The 24,091-nt window shown below is 42.9% G+C and overlaps 1 protein-coding gene and 9 non-coding genes across 10 annotated transcripts; 4 read left to right on the plus strand and 6 right to left on the minus strand.

Annotated features, from left to right (window-relative positions):
- Positions 1–112: 112 nt before the first annotated feature.
- TRNAI-AAU (transfer RNA isoleucine (anticodon AAU)) lies at positions 113–186 on the minus strand. Its single transcript has one exon. It is a non-coding gene; the product is annotated as a tRNA-Ile (tRNA).
- Positions 187–365: 179 nt separating this feature from the next.
- Positions 366–437, minus strand: TRNAD-GUC (transfer RNA aspartic acid (anticodon GUC)). The gene has a single exon. It is a non-coding gene; the product is annotated as a tRNA-Asp (tRNA).
- A 391-nt stretch (positions 438–828) lies between these two features.
- On the plus strand, positions 829–900 carry TRNAD-GUC (transfer RNA aspartic acid (anticodon GUC)). The gene has a single exon. It is a non-coding gene; the product is annotated as a tRNA-Asp (tRNA).
- Positions 901–1,000: 100 nt separating this feature from the next.
- TRNAH-GUG (transfer RNA histidin (anticodon GUG)) lies at positions 1,001–1,072 on the plus strand. The gene has a single exon. It is a non-coding gene; the product is annotated as a tRNA-His (tRNA).
- A 117-nt stretch (positions 1,073–1,189) lies between these two features.
- TRNAI-AAU (transfer RNA isoleucine (anticodon AAU)) lies at positions 1,190–1,263 on the minus strand. Its single transcript has one exon. It is a non-coding gene; the product is annotated as a tRNA-Ile (tRNA).
- Positions 1,264–1,478: 215 nt separating this feature from the next.
- TRNAS-AGA (transfer RNA serine (anticodon AGA)) lies at positions 1,479–1,560 on the plus strand. Its single transcript has one exon. It is a non-coding gene; the product is annotated as a tRNA-Ser (tRNA).
- A 375-nt stretch (positions 1,561–1,935) lies between these two features.
- Positions 1,936–2,009, plus strand: TRNAT-AGU (transfer RNA threonine (anticodon AGU)). Its single transcript has one exon. It is a non-coding gene; the product is annotated as a tRNA-Thr (tRNA).
- Positions 2,010–2,163: 154 nt separating this feature from the next.
- TRNAI-AAU (transfer RNA isoleucine (anticodon AAU)) lies at positions 2,164–2,237 on the minus strand. Its single transcript has one exon. It is a non-coding gene; the product is annotated as a tRNA-Ile (tRNA).
- Positions 2,238–2,596: 359 nt separating this feature from the next.
- TRNAL-CAG (transfer RNA leucine (anticodon CAG)) lies at positions 2,597–2,679 on the minus strand. The gene has a single exon. It is a non-coding gene; the product is annotated as a tRNA-Leu (tRNA).
- A 941-nt stretch (positions 2,680–3,620) lies between these two features.
- Positions 3,621–23,424, minus strand: LOC136052130 (transcription termination factor 2-like). The gene is given in 23 exon segments (XM_065742009.1): positions 3,621–3,838; positions 4,727–4,801; positions 5,665–5,747; positions 7,322–7,475; positions 8,453–8,511; positions 8,945–9,115; positions 9,855–9,994; positions 10,990–11,072; positions 11,760–11,851; positions 12,550–12,703; positions 13,547–13,737; positions 14,777–14,882; positions 15,528–15,678; positions 16,638–16,751; positions 17,028–17,109; positions 17,225–17,382; positions 17,610–17,798; positions 18,436–18,562; positions 19,289–20,260; positions 20,847–20,913; positions 22,889–22,975; positions 23,202–23,385; positions 23,388–23,424. Coding segments are annotated over 23 exon segments (3,618 nt in total). The 3' UTR covers positions 3,621–3,696.
- Positions 23,425–24,091: the final 667 nt, after the last annotated feature.

Raw genomic sequence — 24,091 nt, forward strand, 5'->3', positions numbered from 1 at the left:
GCTCCTTCTCTCCCTTTACACCCTTTCTGCAAAGAAGCACCTCACGCAGACAGAAGGCAAACCTCAACAGTCGATGAAATCCAACAAAAGCTTCTTAGCACCAAAATCAAGCTGGCCCGTACGGGGATCGAACCCGCGACCTTGGCGTTATTAGCACCACGCTCTAACCAACTGAGCTAACCGGCCTTTACATGTATGCATCATTGGCGCTCCTGTCCTATCAACAGATCAGCGAGCCTTCGAACAGTGGAAAAAAGCAAGTCTTCTGAAAGTTTGAAGCCCCCCCCCAGCCTGACGTGCAGCACGCTCCATCCCGTCACGATCCCTCGTAGGGCGTAGCGCAGTGCCAAAACGTTCACCAACACCTCCCCGTCGGGGAATCGAACCCCGGTCTCCCGCGTGACAGGCGGGGATACTCACCACTATACTAACGAGGAACGGGCAAACGCTAGGCCGCCCTGTCAGCTTGCAAAAAAAAAATACTGTGAAAGCAACCTGCAAGCCACTGGGACCGCGTGTAAAACCACAGCATGGCGAACACTGACAGAACACAGGTTGGGATTAAACACCTTTCATCCCGTAGCGGCATGAGTGCTAAGATGGGCTCCTCCCGTATCTTCTCCTCTCCCACCAGTATCACCTACCATAATCTGTGTAACATGGAATGGGTTCGGTCTGGGTTGACATCAGGATGAGGCACGTGCAATAAGAAGCCCACAAACCTTTCCTGCAGAGGTCGCTGAACGCTGTACTCAGGAGCACAGCGCACGCCACCATCACCTCAGGCGGCTCACGGCCAGATGAAAGCGCAACAACTGACCGCTCAGCTCCTCGTTAGTATAGTGGTGAGTATCCCCGCCTGTCACGCGGGAGACCGGGGTTCGATTCCCCGACGGGGAGGCGTTGATGTTTTGCCCCTCGGGCGCTCATGGCGTCCCGCTGGAGGCGGGTGGCGCCGAATACCTTAACCGTGCGCGTCTGTGGCGTTGGGCGCAGGGCGGCCGTGATCGTATAGTGGTCAGTACTCTGCGTTGTGGCCGCAGCAACCTCGGTTCGAATCCGAGTCACGGCAAGAGTTTTAGTGTTTTTTATTTATTTATTTATTTTAAGTACTTTGGTGCCCAGGCAGCGCCACTTTCTGACAGATAAACGTGAGAACTGGAGGGGAAAAAAAAAAAAAATAGGGGAGTGGCCCGTACGGGGATCGAACCCGCGACCTTGGCGTTATTAGCACCACGCTCTAACCAACTGAGCTAACCGGCCAACCGCGTGTAACCTTCTGCACCTCCAGCTGCCGGCATCGTGTGCCAATCGTCCGCATCCTTCCCGCTGGGGCCGCGCGTTCGGGTGGGCTGCCGGGCTCGAGGCCGTGCTGGGGCTTCTGCGGCGGCAGGGAAGGGGCCAGGGCTCTAAAGGAGAACGACAGCACGGCGCCGAGCCGCGCTGAAAGATGGGAAGACAAAAAGTAGCACTATGCAGTAGTCGTGGCCGAGTGGTTAAGGCGATGGACTAGAAATCCATTGGGGTTTCCCCGCGCAGGTTCGAATCCTGCCGACTACGAGCGCCTTTTGTTTTCTTGCACCGCCTCCCTCCCACACCACTTACATTTCCTTTTTTTTTTTTTTTTTCCAACTTCCGTAGGAAAGCTGCAATTAAACACCGAAAGCGGGAGCTAACGCTCCCCACACCCACAGAGGCAGCCCGCAGCGGGGAACACTTCTCAGCTGGAGTCTTCCCCTTCTTTACTTAGCCCCCACACCCCAGCCCCAGCCCCATCACCACGGCCCATTTGGGCGGGGCGCGGCCCACTTGCGCGCGGGGAACACTTCTCAGCTGGAGTCTTCCCCTTCTTTACTTAGCCCCCACACCCCAGCCCCAGCCCCATCACCACGGCCCATTTGGGCGGGGCGCGGCCCACTTGCGCGCGGCTACCGCGGCGCCGTGGCTTAGTTGGTTAAAGCGCCTGTCTAGTAAACAGGAGATCCTGGGTTCGAATCCCAGCGGTGCCTGCAAGGCCTCTAATTTTTGTCTTCGAAAAGCTGAGTGAGCGCAGCGGAGATTACAACACGAGTGCCCACTCGTTTTCACTGTTACTCAAATTACAACTTCACGTCCTGCACACATTTGAGAAAATAACTTGCCGATAGGGTTTCAAAAGCAAGCTGGCCCGTACGGGGATCGAACCCGCGACCTTGGCGTTATTAGCACCACGCTCTAACCAACTGAGCTAACCGGCCATCTTAGATGTCGCTATCGCGACACCACAGATCCCGCGCTGCCATCGGACCCCTCCTGCCCCCCATCATCCCTGTAACTATTGGTGCAGTGCTCTCGGGCAGCACTACTCCCGCGACACATCAACCGTGCGTACATAACGCGCATCCTCGGCGGAGCCTCCTCCCCGCCCTGCCCCGCCCCTCCCACTGCGGTGCGAAATGGCCGCTTCTCTCCGCAACTCCTCACCCTTGGCTCCCCGCCTTGCGATGCCTTCCGCCCGTCCTCCGTAACGGCGTGGTCTCGCGGCTCCACAACCGAGCGCCCACGGACTAAAAGAAAAGAAAAAGATAGAAGCAGAACAAAAAAAAAAAAAATTAGTTGTCAGGAGTGGGATTCGAACCCACGCCTCCAGGGGAGACTGCGACCTGAACGCAGCGCCTTAGACCGCTCGGCCATCCTGACGCGCTGTCGGCAACCTCCAGCCGGCCCTGCTCTGCCCTAGCACAGCCCAACGCGCCGCGCCTATTCACACCGGCTCCTCCTGCACTCGGGGCACGTAGGCAAAGGTTTCTGCTGGAAGCTACGCTAAGCTCCGCACAACTGCATAATCAACTGGAAAGCAGAATATGTAGTGGTCACAGACAAAGAAAGGGGACAGGAAAGCAGAGAATTCTTGCTATCAGTGAAGAATATTCGCCTAGAAACATTACTCAGCAGCACATACTGCTTCTGAGTTTGAAACTCATCTGAAAAAAAAAACAAACCACCAGGTAAATCCACGTTGAAAGGTTTGCACTGAGAAACCTTACACTATTTAATACTTAGAAGAATTAAATAATCAGAAACTCGGGATCCTTTCTGTTTCATAGGAACATAAAAGAAATCTACTCGACTTGAATAAACATTCTGAGCACAGTAGAGAAACTGCATCTTCACTTAAATATAAAAAGTCCTCCTGAGAAGCAAAAATGAAGAAAGTATTCCTCTACATCATTCCTTCAGTTTGCTACTGGCCCATTCCAAAGTTGCTATCATCTTCCCTTACCATTATGCTCAAAAAGACTTTTTTTCCTGATTTCTTCAAGCCAACCCAGCTTTCTTTCTGATCTTGCCCCCCTTACACTCATCTCTCTTGTTCTTGTTTCCTTTAGGGCTGTGTTCCTCCTGTCTTGAAAAGTTAGAAAAATAAAAATAAAAAACATACACAGGAATCCAAGAAATAAGCAAATATTTGCTTTTAATATTTTCTTAAAATTGTTATAAATTAAGCTATTTTAAAACATTTTTATTAACTTTCAGATACACAATCTCATTTTTGTATAACATTGCTAATGTTGGTAACCTTTCTTTTTGCTAGAACAGTTACAAAAATGTAGTTGTTTAAAATAAGCAACCACCTTAGAACAGCAGTCCTTTGCTGAAGTCTGCTCAGTTACCTGTAGGTATAACATCACTTTCCACTTCTATTGCAAAGGACAATTAGATGCCAAAGAGAGTTTTGAGGTCAGCCAGAGTGAGCTTTGAGGTTTCCCCTTTGCCTGACAGCACCTGTTGGGCGAGACCTTTCTTCCTGGTCTGGAGTTGTACAATCTTTTCTTCCACTGTCCCTTCACAGACAAACCTGAAAATCCAAATCCACATCACATCAACTGCTAGGAAAAAAAATACAGCTGATAGAATGCTGACAACTTCCTCACTAAACCTTTGAGCGTTAACTGTCTAGTACGTGACCGACAAAATATTCCTTTCCACAGAAAATAGCAGTTCTGACACAGATGCTTTAACATTCCTAAGAAGAGTCTGATGTAACTTAAGCCTCAACTTTAGTCATGTTATACAACAGTAATTTTATGGTAAATTCTCATAATGGTGGCTTGATAACAGATGGCACCTGTTACATTAAAAACAGTATACACAAATTAGGGTCTCAGACTTCTGGTGCTTTGAATTGCTGTGCATTTACAGTAACCAAGCCATCCTTTCCCTACCTTAACATTACAGACGTTTTTTTCTATAGGCCAACCTTGCCATTTCTAATAAGTGTTCTATATGTTACTTACATTAGATAGATCCAGGCTCAGGGACTATGGTAGCTACCACTGAAATACCAATGTAAAAAAATCAGTAAGCTATAAGTGCTTCTTGCCATGAGTTTCCAAGCCATCCTATAAGTCTTACATTATAGGACTACATTCTCCAAGACAGATCTGCTCAGGGAAGGTAGGGAAGAGATGTGTCTACTCCTAAGCCAGACATGTGAGAGTATTCCTACCCCCAGTGGTTTTTTTTGGTTGGTTTTTAATGTTTAGGACCACAACCACTAAGACCAAAAAGTTTGACATTTAATAGCCAGAAGAAACTTGCACTTCCTCTCAGGGGTCAACTCACAGTCCCACTGTCTGACTTTGTGCCTACTCATGTAAGGTAACAAGCTCTTGTCCAGCTTTAGTTTGTGAAACAAGACAGAACATGAGTTACAGCTTCATTTACTGCTAAGAGAGGTCCTGACCTGTGTATCACAACATCCTTCTGCTGCCCCACTCGGTAGATGCGGTCGCAGGCCTGTTCCTCAAGTGCAGGATTCCTGCAAGAAAAGAAACAGCTCACATAAGCCCCTAGGCTTCGTTCAGGAATTACAGAAATACCAATGTCTTTATACTGGTCTCCTTTTGTCTACCTCCACAGCCTCCTGTTTTCTTCCTTTGTTAAAAAACAGCCCCCTGCCAGGTTACCTCAGCTTTACTAGCTTGATGACCACTATGCACCCAACCCTATTTCCTTTGTGCTGGGCAGTAACCTGCTACAACTCCACACAAAATCAGCTGTTCGAATTAGACCACTGTTCCATACAGCCCCTCACTTCTGACCAATAGTTAATGCTGACAGAAAGCTCAGTAGCTGCTCAGCTGGGTGAAGCAGGAAGGCAATCTCCATTGAGAGAGGCCTTTGCTCAACAACATTACATAAGAAATGGCTGGCACACAGAGGGAATCACTTCCTTATTGTACAAAGATCTCAATACTACCCAATAGCTAGATTATCTACTCACTGACAACATGGCAGTAAAATAAATAAATACAATGTGATTCTCAATGATGAGAGACAGCATAAACATCAGGAACTCACAGGCACTATTTTCATAGTTTTGTAAAACCCAAAGTGCACTAGATAAACTTACTGACTACTCTCAAGACAATCTTGTTTATTTCAATACAAATTCCGTATAGGCATTACTTTCTTTATTACTTCTTGAAATTTAAGCCAGGGGTTTTTGCCCAGCAGGACTGTACTTCACAAGACTTTTGTACAACTCATCATTAACCCTTACACTCACATGAACACTTCCTTCCTACTCAGCTGTATCAGAAGTCACCACACATGGTGTGGAAGAAAGCAGCATGACCTATATACTTCCATAGATGGAAATTTTACTTTATTTTTCTTTACCAGTGCATGTCAAGAAGAAAGAGGTGGTTTCCTCCAGTCAAGTTCAGGCCAACACCTCCAGCCAACAAAGAAACCAACATTACCTTCAAAGGCCAAAAGAGAATTAATTTACAGAGATAAAAGAAAATTAATGTTTCATATATACCACATTAATTTGAAATAAAGAACACACCAAGTAATCCGTATATCATATTTATGTGAATACATTTATGTGTCTGGAAGCCTGACAGATATTACTTAATGAGACACAGAAGCCTGGATGCTGAAGTTATGGCTCTAAGGGAAACCAGCTTAATACTACGTATCTATAATACTGACAAATGTTTACATACTAGAGAAAGGACTGCAAAGTTCATCTTCTCTCCATGCCCCACTTAAATAACAAGCCTTTCTGATGACAGCCTGTTGTCAACAATAGCACCAAACAGCACCAGCTATGAATTAAGAATTAAACACAAGCAACAGGACTGAAATGGCCTGCCACTCATTGCACACTGATATAAATAATCTAATGTGTAGAAAAAGATGAGTAGCTGGGAGGAAAGGGAATACAGCAGATTATCAGTTTAGAGAAGATTCTTGTACAGCAAGAAAAGAACTGAATAAGTTAAGAACACAGCAATTTGTTATATGTAATTATTGCTAAATGTCATAGTATGTTAAAAATACTGATCTTGCATAAGAACTTAGCTATTCATATAGCTTGTAAGTCTTCTTTGGTTGAAGTTCAAATCCAGAAGGAGAAAGATACTTTCCAGATAGCAACTAGTTTAAGAAATCCAGAAAACATGCCAATGCATCACTAACCCCTCCCCCCCTCACTCACAGATCAATCCTCAGAAGAGGCAGCCTGTCCTGCCTAAATGACAATAATGTCAGTACTTAGATCAAAGCGTGCCACTGTGAATAATGAATTTGGATTCAGACTTCTTTATGTATTTGGGAAGTTGTCTTCCCTTGACAAAAACAAACTAGAAACAATTTTCATGAAAAGCCCTAACACTGTAGTTCACCAACATAAATAATAATAATAATAATAATAATAATAATAAAAAGTTCTTGAAAGCAAAAGAAGTTACAGTGAGGTCATCCCACCCCAATTCCAATCTCCCTATTCTTATTCTGGGGTGAGATATGTTCTTGTTAATCTGGCTTCATTTACGGATTCAACTGTTACCCTCTCTTCTCAAAAAAAGATTATAGTTGCCTGAAACAAGGTTATCTGCTGTGCTAGCAAGAACAGTAAGAAAATATTACAGATTCCCTAGCAAGCAGGAGATAAAAAAATAAGAGAGATATCTTCCAATGCAGTGACAGGAGCTGGAAATGATCAACCTCTTCTGAGTGGAGCTAACTGGCCCCATATCTTACACATAACATGACATCTTTTGAGAACATTGAAGATTTGGATAGCCTCTGTACTAATTTCTAAGTCAGATGTTCAGTTCAGAATGGTTAACATCCAAAGGAACTTTCCACAACTGCTCCTTGTCATTATAAATTGTACCTCTGTTTTTACAGCTACCCCTTTTGCTGTTGATCTTGACGTCTAAATGCCCAAATGAAAGCAGTGCCAGTAAATGAAATTATGAAGTTGTGAAGCATTGTAACTGCTCTTAACAATACTAGTAACTGCTTCCCTACTGTGGTTTCATACCTGAGGCCCTTTGGGATTGTTATTGAACTCTTCTACCACATCCATTCTCTGTTTAGGATTAACAGAGCCATCCAATATTGAATATTTCAGTCCCAGTCTCTGGAGGTGCACAGCCACAACTTTTAGCATGCTCGTCCACTGAGACACAACAACACTGGAGACAGAGAACAGGAAGTTAGCAATAAATCCTGTGTGTAGACTGAGAGCTTGGTTATTACAGTGTCTCACTCAAGAGGAGACAGTGATACAGGCACTATTCCCAATCACAATCCAGGCACAGAAGTCTCCTCTCAATTCAGAAATAGATTCACTATTAAGCGCAGTGGCACAACCTGCTGCATAGGGATAATAACCAACAAATACAAGTCAAAGTAACTACTTCCACCACTATTCTTGAATTTCACCAGAAAATTAATCAACACCAAATTTGGATTTCTCAGGATCTCTCACTCCTCACATTCTTTGGATTAAACACTTCGGAAGGCAGTAATTGTTTCAGTAAGTTTTTTTTGTTAGAGGACAAAAGTAACATTGGTGCTCTCATTCTTATGGTAGGAATATTCTTTTGAAGAGAGTTTGTGGCCCCCATCCCCTGTACACTACATCCCAGCCACATATCTGTAAGTGCATTCAACACTGTTTACCAAAAACAAGCACAAACCCCTGCAACAGCGTAGCACACCATGAAGAAATAAGAAGCCAAAGAACTCACATGCACAGAGCTGCAGGCCTATTAGCAACACCTAAGTCTTCAGATCAGAGTGTCCCAATGACTGTTTTATTCCCCTGCCTCTTCCCCCCTCCCCCCACCCCTCCCCTGGGAGCAGTAGGATCAGAGCTGAGGACAAACACTTCTCAGCATGACCAAATTCTTCTCAATCCAGTTTTAGGAGGAAAAGAGTCTGCTTGGGCCTCAAAGCTCAATATTCCTCACACACTCCCCCATTACATTTACACTCATCTACTTCTTAACTTGCTCTCTTACTTTTAGATTTTTCTCAACTAGCTTTCATATACTGTAGTAGTTTCACCATTTCACTGGAAACTGTACTCAGTTGTATTAAACTATGAACACTGTCAAACTACATGCTGAACTCAATCACTGTGACTTAAAAGTGCACATTTACTAACCTTTTCTGAGACTCTGAGTGACTCTGTATAGTTTTCAGTTCGGCTAAGAGGTGAGATACCTGCAAGAAAAAAAATTGTCCCCAGGTCATGCTTAGCTATTCTTCAAGTGATCAAATTAACTCTTTAAACTATCTTTTAAAATACTCAAGACTTTCAAGATACTTTAACAGTTTAAGAAAGAAATGGTGTCATACAAACATGTTTTACAAAGTCCAATATTCCTGTCAGAAGTTACTGCAACCCCTCCTCTTGCTCTTCACAAACACCACGCTCGCATGTAGCATTTTTCTAGACTGCTGTGGACCCAGTGCTCAAGATTTGTGCTGATGTTTTATCACAGCTTTATTATTAAGTATCTATCAAACTTCTGATTACACCTAAATTGTCAGCCCACCTCGATCTGCAATTAGCAACGTGTAATAATTCACTAAGAATTTAAAAGGAAAGGTTCTGAAACCAAGCTTATAAAGGGAGGCTAAAAGATCAGAGTACCTTGGTGCTCTCCTTAGTGATTTCGAAGAGATCTGTTTTAAAAGCTGTGCCATTGAGGTAGACTGTTGACTTGGAATCAGGAGTCTGGAGCTCAGAAAGAGTCAAAGCACTAAGTTGTTCCTCAATGGAGAGAGAAAGGCCTTCACTGGTCAAATTAACTTGGTCCAGAGCCTGCAAGGAAAAATGCAATAACAGATGTCAGCCAAGCCTGAGATCAAATTCAGTACTGATTTACAGCCTTCACAATGTCTGCTGAGGTCAGTGAGTTGGAAAGAAGCTACGTTAGACAATATAAAGACAACACCATTAAGAAACATTACTAGGTCAGACCAACAGTTTATTTATCCCCACATTCCAGCCCAAGCAGGACTTTGTAGGGCAAGTACAGGAGCCCAGTCGTCATCTGCCATCTGGCCTCAGAATAACCCCACAGGATTCAACATTGGCAGGACTCAAGACGTTAGGGGATAAATCTCTGCTTGTTCTCTTAGTATCTGGACTTACTCTACAGCTGCTTTATACTACACAGCAACAAACTACTGAAAGATCAGCCTCCTTAAATCAAGGCAACTTCAATCAAGGCACTTACAGAACTCAGTCACACACAAGCCACTGTACTTGTGGATTTGCACATTTTTCAAGACTTGGCTAAGATTAAGACTTGCCCAAGATCAAGACTTGTCCTTTTCTTTGTTATTAAAAGTACACTTATTATTTGATCCATATAAATCCGTTTCCAAAGCCACAGCTTCCCCGGGAGCTCAGTAAGGTGTGTGCTCACCTTACTGAATAGCGTCCATCCATAAACCTCTAGGTAAGTGATTCAAGAGTGTTAAGAAGATCATTAACTTACACAAACGCTTGAATAACCCCCTCCATGCCACCACTTTTAACAACACAATGCAATTACCACTTTCAGTAAGGAGAGATGGCAGCAGCACTGACGTAGCCTCAATAGCATAGACAATACATGGACGGTGCTGGAGACTTGGAAAGTGCTTTGGGAACTTGCTAGGAAGTCCTTTTGACCGCACCCAAACTCTTGTGCAACTACCAAGGAAGGAACAGAGAACAAAAAAAGATCTTGGAGGCACTTCCAAGCACTGCCCAGCCACCTCCAGCAAGCACTGTGAACCAGCACACAAACACTTGATTTAACACACAAGCTCAACCCTAAAAACAAAACTAAAAACAAACAAAAAAACCCAACAGACAACACAAATCAAAGTACTATTTTTCTTATACTGACATCTCTTCTCTGAGCAACTACACCTTTGTTTCAGAAAGGGAGCCAGGGAAGTTCAGAAAACTTCCCAGAGCCAGAGAAGTGGAAACAGACTTTTGGATACTGACAAAGCCAGTTTTCAGTCACTATCCATTAGTGCTAACAGACTTTGATAATTGTTTTGGCACTCCTTGATTCATACCTTCCTTTGCCACCCACAGCAAATGGACAGACTGGCAGATTCAGATTCCTCAATACCTAAAAAGGACTTCTCTGAAAGCTAAGTAGGAGGAGGCTTCGTAAGGGCTGCAAACCTCAGAACTAATTTTTCATTACAGCCTGGAAGCAGCTGAGCATTTTTCAAAGAATTTCTAAATCTTGACACCCCATGGGGCCACGTTTGTTCTTCCTCATTAACTGTACACTTAAGAGTCATTTCTGCAAACATTTTCTTGGGAGAATATAATGCCATAACATGATGGAAAAAAGAGCAACAACAGTGGGGTAGCAGAGTCCTGGACTGCAGCAAGTGAGGATAAGCCCAAGTACAGCAGCCACAGATTCAGAAACAAAAGAAAAAAGCTGCTTACCCTTGGAAGGCCCCAGGTACACAAGGATCTCCAGCAAGATACCCTTGCCTCCACTGCCAACCCTCATATGAGGTCTGGGAAGTGGTGGATCCTGGCTCTACTTCTTCCAGTCACTCAGGTGCACTGCATGCACCTGAGCTCCCTCGGGTTGGCCCTGCCTTCCCACCAGGTGCTCAATCATGAGCTCAGACTGTGATTTAGCATTTTTGCTACAGAGGGCATGCTCAAACCTTTCTCAAATGGGTTACTCCCAGCGTGCTCTCTGCCTTCATTTTTCTGCTCTTGCCTCTTTAGGTAGGACTGTAGTGTTGACCTGGAAAAAAAAGTCTGGAATTTACAGCAAGAAAAAGGGCAAGAGTACCTCAAGCTTAACAGGCAAGCTGCCGATGCATTAAGGAATTCATTATTTAGTTTCTCATACTCCATTAATGTCAATTCCTCAAGCCACAGAGAGTTTTGTTTAACAAGATTGAAAAGAAAGATCAATTTTGGAAAACATAAGGAAGGTAAGTCTGATTATCAGAATACCCTGAGTATAACAGGAGCCATGGCCCAATGGACAATGTTCTTCATAAAAATACAAAAGGATATTATTAAATATATAGTTGCAAGGAAGGAAGACTCTTTATAGTAGCACTGGTGAAGGACCCTGTGAGAAGGTGCTGCTGGTTACAGCCACCTAAAGAGGCCAGCATAATTTCATAAATATCACAAGGTACAGAAGACAAATCATCCCCTACGCAGGTGCTGGGACATCATCATTTAAGAATTACTGTCACAGTTCCAAGTGTTCCTCCACAGCAGGGGGACTAGAACCAGATTTTCTTTTTCAACAAAAACTGTTCTCCAATTCTATGCTCGACAAATAGTCAGAAAGAGAAAAAGAATAACCTGAGTTTGTCCAAAAGATTTTCTTACCTAAAATGGATTAACCATTCTAATTTTTCAGATCAGTAAGAAACAAAACCATGACATACTTTATTTCTTTCCACATTCATACCTTGATCTTGCAAACAGCACACTGTATACAGACTGCTCCTCTGCTGAAAGTTTTAACTGATGCAACTGCATGCTACGTTGAGGCAGAGATACCTGACAATATACAGCATCAGATGTATATAATGCAAAAAATCTTATACAGCATCTCAAACACTGGTGTCCCAATATTTAATATGGTATCCAAAGTCTCTAATGAAAAAAAAAACAGCCATCTTCAAAGTCATAAATATTAATTAATTATGACACAACACAGATATGCACAGAATACTGAGTAGCCTAGTTAACACTCAGGATGAAAATCTTAATTCCAAGTTGTAACAAAAGGCACAAAAAACTAATAGGCTGCTGTATAGCTACTGTTGAGGAATTAATTTATTGCACTGCAAAAGCAGCTTCTCAGTTCCCATTCAGAATCAGACAGCAACTGAAATTACATCTTCTGAAGTTTTGCAGATACACTGATAACCTATAATTCAGAGTAACAGATTATCCTTAAAGAATAGCCCAGTACCAAACCCATTTTACGCCCTGCAGCTTTTAACTCAGAGATTTGACTCAGAGACCTAGGCTAGCTCTCCACTAAATGGATGTCTACTTGCAATTGCTTGACACACTCCCTTTCTGCACTTGATTTATAACTAAAAGGTTTCATTCTTTCATATGTTTCCACAGGGATTTATTCCTTTTGCTCAAGAGAGTGCAGTAGACAGGAAAATCCATTCATTAGCACACACATGCACGTTAAGAGTTACTGGCTGCTGCAAGGAAAGTGATGACTGCCTAGATCTTACCAAGGGCTTTCCAGTTGAATCCAGCTGGTCCTTCGTTCTCCGTAATAAGAGGCTCCTGGTCAAGAGGCTTAGCCTATCTCCTCCCTTCTTAGTGTTGTTATCTACCTGGTATTTCCACACCTTGTATTCATCAAAAGGAGAGCAACGTAGGAACCTAAAATAGAAGGTAAAAGAACTTCATACCAAGGGAAGAGAAGCAATTCGGTTACTCCTGAGCAACCAAAACGAAAGTCCTTGTTATTCAAAGCAGACAAATTCTAATTCAGCAAGGAGCAATAAAACACTCCCAGTTCGATGACATTTATAACTCGTTTGATCAAAGGCCTGACCATCACAAGCATAGCAAAAGTGACTTTCTGATTCCACACCCATAACATCATCTTAGACCACTATGACTCAAACAAAGCACATCAAGCACATCCACTTGCCAAAAAGCATCCTCACTTGTTGATTCCAAACATTGTACCTCTAAATTGAAAATTAATTTCAGCTCTCCAAAATTAATTTTAAATGCAAGTGTTCTGCTTCTCCAATACCATTTATTATTGTTTCCCATTAGCAATAAGGGTGCAGAGAGTTTAACCTGTTAATCATTTGTTTAGAGAAGCCAGTTTTCCATTCTTTCCTTAATAGCATAACTCTCTTCAAAGATCCTCCCAGGCAGACTTATTAGGAACAAGTATTACTGCACAAAAATTCTGATAATTAAAATTGTTTTTGTGGATACTCCCCTTGGAAACATACGAGATCTTAAGTAATTTTCCCTTTGTCTTCTATAAAAGCACAATAGTTACACACAGCAGTAGCACATGGTCCAGTTCATTCACTGCCTCTGCCACATTCCTTTGAAATTCAGTGTCTGTGGTAATACTTGACTCACTATATCTCTTTTATATCTCAGGGATCACTCCAACTTAGAAACAACTTCAGCACTTTATCAGTGAAGAATCACTGGAACTGGATCCATGTCCGTGTGCCTCACACACAGTCACCTCACCTCAGAAGAGAGTACATGTCCAATAAGTTGTTCTGTATTGGTGTCCCAGTGACAGCCCATCTGGCATTGGCTCTCAGCCTGCACACAGCTATGGAGGTTTGAACCTTTGGATTTTTAATAGTGTGAGCTTCATCCAATATAACTCGAGCCCAGGCTACTCTGAGCAGAGGGGAACAGGGAGATGACCCACTCTGAAAGGAAAAAAACAAACTATTTTTAACCCAGAGCAATAATCTTGAATCTCTGAAGAATCTCTGAAGAGCCACAAGGAAATATATTTCCAGCAAGAAGCGTTTTGTTTCTGATAGCAGTAATCTGAGCTCTCACATCCATACAGGAGATTATTTCCAAAAAATCACCTCTCCAATGCTTCCATAAAATTCTCTAATCCGAAGTATGTGTTTGCACACTCAGGATGGCTATTTCTAGTCTTTTTTGTTTTCTTTTCCTTTTAGCATTTTATCTCCTCTTCCTTCCCAAAAGGCATCAATATCAGTAGCATTTTGCAAGGCTGGGTCAAAGGAACACATAATTCCACCAGGGCATATATAAATAAAAGATTATAAAACTTACAAGCTTATAAATACAGGATCTCCCTAGATGCCACATAAAGGCTTCAGGGAATTCAAAGGCTTGTTTGTTCTAAGACCTACTTATGGATCTGCATGCAAAGTATGGAGGCAAAAGTATCCAGCAAGGGACTTCCTCTCCACTATGTAACCAAGATCACCTGGCATTCAACCACAACTTTATTTTCACAGTCTAGCAAATGCACTGCTGTTTCTTCAAGAATACAGAACATAAACTACCTTCACATCAGTTCAAACTGACTGGGAGCCTAAGCACACAGGCTTCTGGTAGTCTAAAGGGTCATTAGTGTTTCTAACAGCAAACACCAAGCAGCAGATTCTAGCATCTTTCATTGTCTTGAATCATGTGCTCCTCCTCTGAGACATCACTGCACTCTTAAAATGATGGTTTAATACATTTCAGCTGTGTGTTCTGTAGCACATTCTGTATTATGACAGAACAGGTTTATTGTATTTTTTCATGTCATCTTTCTGCACTTCACTACACTTTTTCTCATGACTTTGTTTTCATTGTACAATCACAATGGTACACTTAGGAAAAAAATCTTGCCTACTACTCTTTGTAGCACAAGGTGCTCCTTGAAACAATGACTTGCATCAAATATTACATCAATCTTTTATAAACAACATGGCTTCTCACCCCCTCTTCATAGTCCTTAACAGGGAATTCCCCCTCCTCTTTGCTTGTGGGGACCTCCTTAGAGACAAGGCTGTAGGTTGTGACAACAACATCATATTCAGAGAGCCTGCATAAAGGAACAGTAAGCATCAGAAACAAGAACAAATGAAGGATACATTTTGCAAAGCAGACAAAGCACATGCTCAAGGTTTAAGAACAACGATGTTCTACAGGAGCTAAATGCAATTTTCAGAAAACTGAACTTCACTGCAGTAATGACAGATGGTCTTCATTTTGTGGACATTGAGTATAGATACAGCAAACTCAAGAAGGCGGTAAAAGTCACATACAGAAGCCACATCACAAGAGATTAAATAGTATGTGGTGTGTAGATAAACTGCTCAGAATGGCCTGAAGTGCTATAGAAAATTTTCAGATGTACACATAAGGATGATAAATATAACCACAGAATACAAGTCTGGAAGAAACTGCTACTAAATCTCTGCAGGTCAAGAGATGTGCATCAGAAGACACAATGCTCTTTTTATTATCAGGAGCAATAGCCTGAACCACAACCACTTGATATCGGTACAGGTCATTTTGCTATATAAGATACGAGGACAGACAGGAAGCTGACCCTCTGAACCCTAAACATTTCCATACTTCAGGTTCTTCACACATTTTACTGCCACAATTTCAACTCTGATGTGCACAATCTCTTGTTAAGTTGTATTTAAACTTCTCTTGGTCATGTTCACAGTTCAGCACTTACACCTCCGCATGTTTATCTCGATTTGGTCCATGGTACAAGTAGACCCTCAATTTTCCAAAGCTCACATGTCTGTCAATCTCTTTCTTCCAGTGATGGATCAAGGATGCAGGACAAATTATCAAAGTGCTGCATGAAGGGATAACAGCAGAATCTGCAGGAAAACAGCGCAGGCAGGTTTTAGCATCTTCACGTTTCTCTACAAAAATGAAATCTTGGACAGTTGTGACAGTTAAGAAAATTGGTCCACTTTTCTGTGATTAATTTTTGAAGCAGATATCTCCATATTGCATTCCTGGAGACTGTTAGTTTGGGGATGAAAAGAATTCTACTTAAGACATTAAAGCACCACTATCCATTCAGAGTTATGCTATAAATCTGGGCATTTTTAATAAACAGCAAGATTAGAAGTCAGGAAATTAATCCCTTATCAGAAAATGGTTTCAAATAAACACTTCTTTCTTGTTCTAGAAGAACCAATATGTCACCATTTAGAGCCATGTTAAAAAAATGAACAAACAAGCAAAAACACACAAAAAAACCCACAGCTGTTTGTTTCGCCAAGCGAACTTTCAAAACACAAAAATGCAGTCCAAGTAATTATATGAATATGGGGACAGTGACAGGTTGCTGACACAGAAACAACAACTTTTCTTTAAAACAAAAAAAAAAAAACCCTTTAACTCCTGTATCTCCATGAATAAAAAAATAATTTTATGAAGGGAAGGAAAAAAGATCAGTCATGGAGGGGAGGGGTGAGGAGTAATTAAAGTCCTCATGCTAAGAAAATTATGCAAATATTCAACAGTTTTTCAAAACAGCATATGCAGTTTTTATCTGATTTGGTAAAATAAACAATTAAAATGCCTGGACTACATGAAGGAATGGGTTGGAAAATCCTGCATGCTCAGTGCCTCAGATCAAGAGAAAGGTTTTGCAAGGGAGTACATTAAACATTACCTCTAATGGAATGCTCCTACAGAAGGGAAGTAAATATAGAGTTTATTGGTTTAATAGTTTTTAACCTATACAACTTATAACCAAAATGCCTTCTGAATTTCAAATGGCATTACATCAGAAGGTATGTATTGTAAGATAGAAATAATTCTGTACCATTTTTGGACAGCCACATTTCTGAGTTCTTGCTTCCCTTCTCTGTCTTTGTCTGCTTCTGGGTTAGAATTAGAGCAACCATTGTCAGAGTCTTCCCCAGGCCCATGTCATCCGCTGGAAAGAGAGACATGCAAGTTACGATGACCTGCAGAAATGAGCCTCCTTAACTCAGATCTACACTGAACTACCAGAACTGAAAACACCCTGGCAATACTGAAAACAGAAACACATCTATTTCAGGATACAGTATAATAACGGGTTAATAGCCCCTCTACACATCTTCAAAATCAGCTCAAAATCAGGTTATCGGCCTCAGAGTAAGTTACGTGCTAAATTTTGGCTGTCCTAAATCTTCCTCTCAAAAAGGTACTTCCCCATTCTGCTGCTCACCCAGAATTCCTCCACATGGCCTTTGACTCTCTCTCCAGAGCAGCCATGCAAGTGCTTGCCTCTGGTGCAGCAGCAACGGAACCTGAGAGGATGAAACAGAATTGGAAGGAACCATTTTACAGAGTTCAAGCTCTTCTGCTTCCTGTAGCCAATCATCCAGTTAACTGTCCTACTACAATCCATCCTCGTCAACTTACTTTCAAACCAGGGGGATCCTCAGCTACTGTCTGCTCTGTAGGACAGGATTCTAGAGATTTGTGAAGGTGATTAATAGCATCACTTGTTGCACTGTGTACGGCTCTGATTCGGTCCTCTGTCATTCTTCCTCCATACAGATTCTGCACACCAGAGTTCACTGAAAAGATGAAGAATTATACATAAAGTGTTTGTACAAGGCTAACTCTCCCTTGGAGATCTTTCATCTTAGGCATTTATCTTAGTAGCTACAGATGCTCAGAGGAAATTAGGCAGCTCATGCTAACAGAAAAGGTTTAGTAACTGTTACATTATCCACAGTCTGCAGGATTCTGTCAGGCCCAGTCCTTGACAGTGTTCTTTAATGAACAGGCTTTCCATACTTACTTCCAAAACCACGGCCAAAATATTCACTGGAACCCAAGGCAGCAGCAGAGGGGTGACTGTGTGAGCCTGAAGAGGTCCCTGCCTTATGATCCCCAAGAGGCAGTGGTGTTATCAGCTTCGTGCCACCTGGTCTGCTGAATGAGTTAGGCAAAGGTTCCTCACAACGGCCACTGCTTGCAATGTTCTCCCCTTAAGAAGAAAGGAATTGGAGGGTGAAAGGGTTGTGCAGTTGACCTTATAGCCTTGCTTAACAGCCCAAAGCAGGTCTTCATTTAGCCCAATAGCTTGTGAAAGGTTATTAACTGGCCACAGGGATCTTAGAGCAGGGTAGTGGGTTATCACATTGGCTGAGCCACCACAGCTGTTCACATGCATGCTCTTAGCCAATGCAGTTCAGCTCAGGCCTCCACATATGGTTTATACAAAGACAATGAGCTTTGCAACTATGATCAGATTAGTGCCAACACAAGGTCAGCTGTGCATGATGTTTGTAGCGTTCCATAGTTCCTGTCAGAAGCATCTTTCAAAACCAAATGGCTCAAGGAATCTGACTTGTTCCCTCCTTCCTAGAGAAGGAATCTTGCTTAAAATCAGATATTGCATAAGGCACTGTGACTGTTTGTTGTCTGATGGCCTGTGAGATACCAGGAGTTGCTTACCTTGCTCATGTTAACTTAAATGTTCAGACACTGCAGCCAAAACCAGCCTAATGCATATGCATAAGCAGCTTGGCTCCGCACTGTAAGTTGAAGTTAAACCTTAACTGCCAAATTCTCAGAGAAACAAAACTTTCTGCAAAGGTCTGGGGGAAAAAAAATAGCCCTACCTTTTTCTGTAGCATCCGTTGTTGAAATGTTAAGAGCACTGAGCGCAGCTTCCAAGTCCTGTACTTGCTTTACTAACCGTTGCCCTTTGTCTGGCAGTACCTGAATGTTCACTGTAGCCAAGGTAGTCTGCAAAAAAAAATAATCCAGAACTTAAATGTGTTTTATGAAGCTTTCTGCCATGAAGAGTACAATCAAGGAGTCAGAGGTTCAAAAATGTTCATCCTCTACCACAGTAATTCATATTTGAATGCAGTTCTACAACCTCCAAAAGCATTTAGGTGCCATTTAGTGTTACCGAATGGTATTTTAGCAGAAGGGAAATTAGCCATTAGTACACTTTAGAAAAGATGGAAAGATGCAGGGCTCCCCCTTGTCTTCCTACGAAACAGGATGATCAGTTAATCAAGTGGCTCAGATGATCTTAACATCTCACAAAGCAACCAAGCTACTTGCACATCTCTATACAAAGTTTATTTAATCTTAGCTTTTGTGGCTAGATCACTCTTCCTACGCAAGCCCGTGAAAAACCAACACATTATTTATACAGGCTAAGCTGGCTGCATAGCTACATCTTACACAAACTAAGTATGAGGTAGACACAAACTCAGGCAAGTTAAAATTAAGCAAACCCAAATACAGATGGTTATGTGAGGGGGCCATTGTCATGTAAGGAGCTTAAAAAACCTGGGATGCTTTTTTCATTCCCCCTTACGACTCACTCTCCCATATGCTCAAATATTTCAGAAGTCCTACTCTGTGGGGATATAATATTCTGATCGCTGTCACAAGTGAAGGAAGTCACCCTGAAAAGAGAACAAAACAAAATAAAGAATAAGAGGTAAAATGAGTGACCTTCTTCTGCCTCAGCTGGGTTTCAAGATGGTTACGAAGAGCCTTAGGGTCTTGGGGCCCTTCCACGTGAAGTGGTGCTGCAGCTCCTAGCAAAGATGTCTCCTGGGTACATTTTCCTGATGTTCCTTCAGGAACCCCTCTTGGTTGCAAACTCTCAACTGATTTCTCAGGTTCACCTTCATCTGATGAGGAATAAACAAGTACTACTTCATCACTGTCACTGTCAGAAACTTCATCAGCAGGCTGCTCCAGACGTAGCCTGACTTGTGTCTTGGACAGTGCTGCCCCTGCTCCTTGCTTCAGGAGAGCCTGTTGTGATACTACTGGTGGTACTGTTGTAGAAGTCATGTTTTCCTTAGGTACTGGTTTCATCTCTCTATTCTTTCCACCAATGTATTCTTTCTCTCTGGTTTCTCTATCCCCACAGTTTTTTAAGCTTTTATCCCTGAACTGCTCTTCCTCTGGAAGCTTGCTACTTGTACTTTGCTTTTCAAGACTGACTGGGAAGAGTTCAGATCTGCCACCTGGCTCTTTCTCCACACATTCAGATTTCTTGGATTCCCTGCCACTTCCTCCATGCCTCTCTTTATTCTGATGGGTGCTTTTCCCTTTCCAAGTCTCAGAAGGACAAAGTTTAGATTCAGACACCGTGCTTTCCTTAAGTTCTGGATAACTCCAACCTCCCTTGGATTGTCTCTTTTCATTTTTAAGCCTTTCTTGATGTTCCTTCTCTGTGGAGGAATCAGATGTGGACTTCTTTTCTTTATGTGACTCCACCACATTATCCTTCTCTACCTGAACTCCTCTTGCTTTACTTTCCTCTCCATTGCCTTGCTTAATTTGTTTCCAAGATGATGCTTCACAATTCTTGTCTATCACTTTGAATGGATTTCTTTGGCCACTGGGATTGAAGACAGGTGCCTTGTTGGGCTGAGATTCTAACTTTTTTGATGCTTTGGTAGCTTTTGAATCCTGCAACACACAGAAGTAAAGTAAGTGCTAACATACCAGTAATAAAGCTTGCTAACTGTAGTCACAATCCAATTACTTCAAGCAAGGCTTCATTCTCTATGAACATCATCCATCCAACAATTTTAACAAGGACACGATAAATATTTTGCAAGGAAAACAAAACAACACTGTTGTTTTCCTGCTGCCTTAGTAGTAGTTGGGTAGGGATAGTGATAGGAGGATGGTTGGACTAGATCTTATAGGTCCTTTCCAACCTTATGAACCTATGAACCTTAGCTATTCCCATGGTGTCTGGGGATCAAGTCCTAACAGCACCACTCTCAGGAACAAAGGGAGGCTGGAAAGCAAACCCAAGGGTTATTTTTGTGTTATTTTTTGTTCATTTGTTTTTCGGAAGACTGAAGATCAGTGATTACTTCATACAATTTAGAAATAAGAAGTTTCAAATGGAGAACAACGGACTGATATGGTTTTCAGCTAGAAAATACAAAGTCTTCTACTATAAGACCTTGGAGGCAATTACAGTAGTCAGAATGAAGTCATGCTGGAATAAGCTGATCCTGCAATATAAATGAAACACTCGTACCTGCCACGGCACACTTCCACACCATTTCTTCCCGTTCAATTTACTATTAACGCATCGGTAAAACAACCTACCAAAGAATAAAGCAAGATTTGAAGTGAAAGTGCCTTGAGAGGAGCTCTAGCTGTTCTTTAAAAAATAGCATGGCACAGAAAATATCACTTGATGGGAGCTTTACATCCAGATTTCTGCTTAGCAAAAATCATGAATGATGGTAACAAAGCTTGCTACAAAATTATCATTCTCTGAATATACTTACTTAAGGTATGGGAGTTTGTTTTGAACCACAGAATGGCTTGGGTTGTAACGGACCTTAAAGATCATCAAGTTTCAACCCTCTGCCATGGACAAGTTTGCCACCCACCAGATCAGGCTGCCCGGGGCCCCATCCAACCTGGTCTTGAATGCCACCAAGAATGGGGCATCCACACCTTCTCTGGGCAGCCCATGCCAGGACCTCACCACCACGAATAACAGATTTCTTTTTAATATGTAATCAAAATCTCCCCTTTTAATTTAAAGACATTTCCTATTATCCTATCACTATTATTATGTAAAAAGTCAGTCCCCCTCTTGCTTATAAGCTCTTTTCAAGTACTGAAAAGCTGCATTAAAATCTCTTCTGAGCCACTGGCTCATTTTAAATCTTAAAATAAAAGCTAAAGGTGTGCTACAAGTTGCTGAAGTAAAAATACTATCTTATGCCCAATGCATTCAAAGTATAGCGATTTCTAGGCATGAGAATATGGCTATTCTACCATTATACCACACCAACAACTTAGATTGTGGGATTGAGCACATGCTCAGCAAATTTGCTGATGATAGCAAGCTGAGTGGTGTAGGCAATACAAGAGAAGGGATAACATCCACAGACCTGGACAGGCTTGAAAAGCAGGCCAATGAGAACCTAATGAGGTCTGATAAGGTGAAGAGCATTGCATTGCACTCAGGTTGGGGCAATCCTAGATATGACTACAGACTGGGAGATGAACTCCTTAAGAGCAGCCCTACTGAGAATGACTTGGGGGTCCTAGTGGATGTAAAGCTGGAGTGAGCCAGCAGTGTAAGCTTTCAGCCTGGAGGGCCAATGCTATCTCAGGCTGCATCAAAAGAGAGGTGGCCAGCAAGATGATAGAGGAGATTGTCCCCCTGTACTCCGCCCTTGTGAGGCTCCATCTGGAGTAGTGTCCAGGCCTGTACCCTCAGAAGTACAAGAAGGATGTAAAATTGTTAAGAGGGAGTCCAGAGGAGGGCCCTGAGAATGGTCAGAGGGCTGGAGCACCCCTATGATGGGAGGTTGAGGGAACTGGAATTGTTTAGCACAGAAAAGGCTCTGGGGAGATTTCACTGCAATTTTCCAATACTTGAAAGGAGCTAACAAGCAGGAGGGGGACTGACTTTTTACACAAGTAGATAGTGATAGGATGAGAGGGAATTGATTTAAACTGAAAAAGACATGGTTTAGCTTAGATGTTTCAAAGAAACTCTTCACGCAGAGGGTAGTGAGGCATAGGCACAGGCTGTCCAGAGAGGTTGTGGATGACCCATTTCTGGAAGCATCAAAGGCCAAGCAGGCTTGGTTCCTGGGCAGTCTGATCCAGTGGTTGGCAACTCTACAGAGCAGAAGGGTTGGAACAAGATGACTTGTGAGGTCCCTTTCAACCCATTCTACGATTCTATGACAGACTCAGGAGAGATGCTTTAAATACTGGCAGACAAAGTCAGCTGCAAGAACTCAATGTGAGTCTTACTGCTGAATTTGATGCAGTCAGTAGGAAACTTTGATGAACCCAACAAAGCAACGTTTAATTCTCTTAAAAAGAAATGTTAATGGATCACTCAGATACATATAACTGCATATATAGCATGTATGTTATAACATATATAATAAAATAATAAAAATAATAAATGTTTTGAAAAAGACCAAGCAAAGGCCTCAAGGCCCGATGCCACTTTAGAGGGGAAGTGCAGATCAGCCATCCCCACACAGTTCCAGCTGTCCACATCCATACAGCCAACCTCGGCTTCCACTTAGAGGCACTTACTGGTACTCATCCCCTTGCTGCTGTGGAACCAGGATTTGCAGCTCCACCATGTACCCCTCATGGATCAAACAGTACGAAGCAGGAATACTGAAAAGAAGAAAGGAAAAGAAAGGAAGAATAAACGCAACACAAGCTGTCAAAGGTACAGCGACAGCCAGAACACCGACTTGGGACAAAACACTTCTCAAAGATCTGGTGGAGAAAATACAGCCTAGAGCTCCTGACACCGCGCTCCATTCCCTGAAGTCAACACCCAAAGCCCTCGGACTCCCTCAGCCCCGCGGCTCCTCCCGCCCTCGGGCCCTGCACACACTCCGCCGGTTGGACGAAGCCGCACGGCGCCGGACCCTGCGCTCCGCACACGTAGAAGCTCTTCCCCTGGTTGGGGCCATCGCGGACACCGGTCTTCAGAAGGCAGAGGGAGCCTGCAGGGCGGAGAAGAGCGGGACGAATGAGATACACCAACATTCCCATAACAACACCCCCACCACGACCCATCGCCCCTCACCGTGCTCCGCACACACAACCACCTCCATTCCTACACAGAAGTCCTGCCCCCAGCCTGCAAACCGACCAATCATACCGAGCGCCTGTGGGTGGGCCTCCCAATCAGGACGGGGTAGACTTCGCCCCGCCCTCACCACAGGGCGGGAGGAGAAGACGCGCTGCCATTGGCTGGCGCGGGACTGCCGGCGCGCCAACGACCGCCTCAGCAGCGTGCCGCTGCCGCCACTCGCGCCCCAGGTGAGAAAAATATAAATAAAATCATTACGTGAAGACACTCCATCTGCCACATCAACAGTTTGATCAACAAACACATTAAGATGCCGTGACCCACCACAGCACTCTCCCACCTCTGTGCACAGACCCCAGCTGCCAGCGCTGCCAAGTTCATACACTAAGCTCGATATATTTTTAGCATAAAACCATTCTAGATAGCTTGAAGTCACAATCAACAGTAGTATAAACGAACACCTTGAAGCACGAGAAATTTCTTTTTCTTTCTTTTGTATTTAAGACGAGGGATACAATTTTACAAACCACGTGCGTTCCTTAGTTACTGCTTTAACTCATGACAAGTGAGAAAACGATGCTGGTAATAACAGGGATACAGAGAAGCTATAATTGATTAGCAAAAATATTAACAACATTCATACTAAATAATGGATTAGTGACATGAACACTGAGAGCCCAATTCAGTAC

Source organism: Cyrtonyx montezumae, unplaced genomic scaffold (genome assembly GCF_038088225.1).
Source record: "Cyrtonyx montezumae isolate F1298 unplaced genomic scaffold, pur_monq_1.0 scaffold_3, whole genome shotgun sequence".
In the NCBI taxonomy this organism is placed as follows: Eukaryota; Metazoa; Chordata; class Aves; order Galliformes; family Odontophoridae; genus Cyrtonyx; species Cyrtonyx montezumae.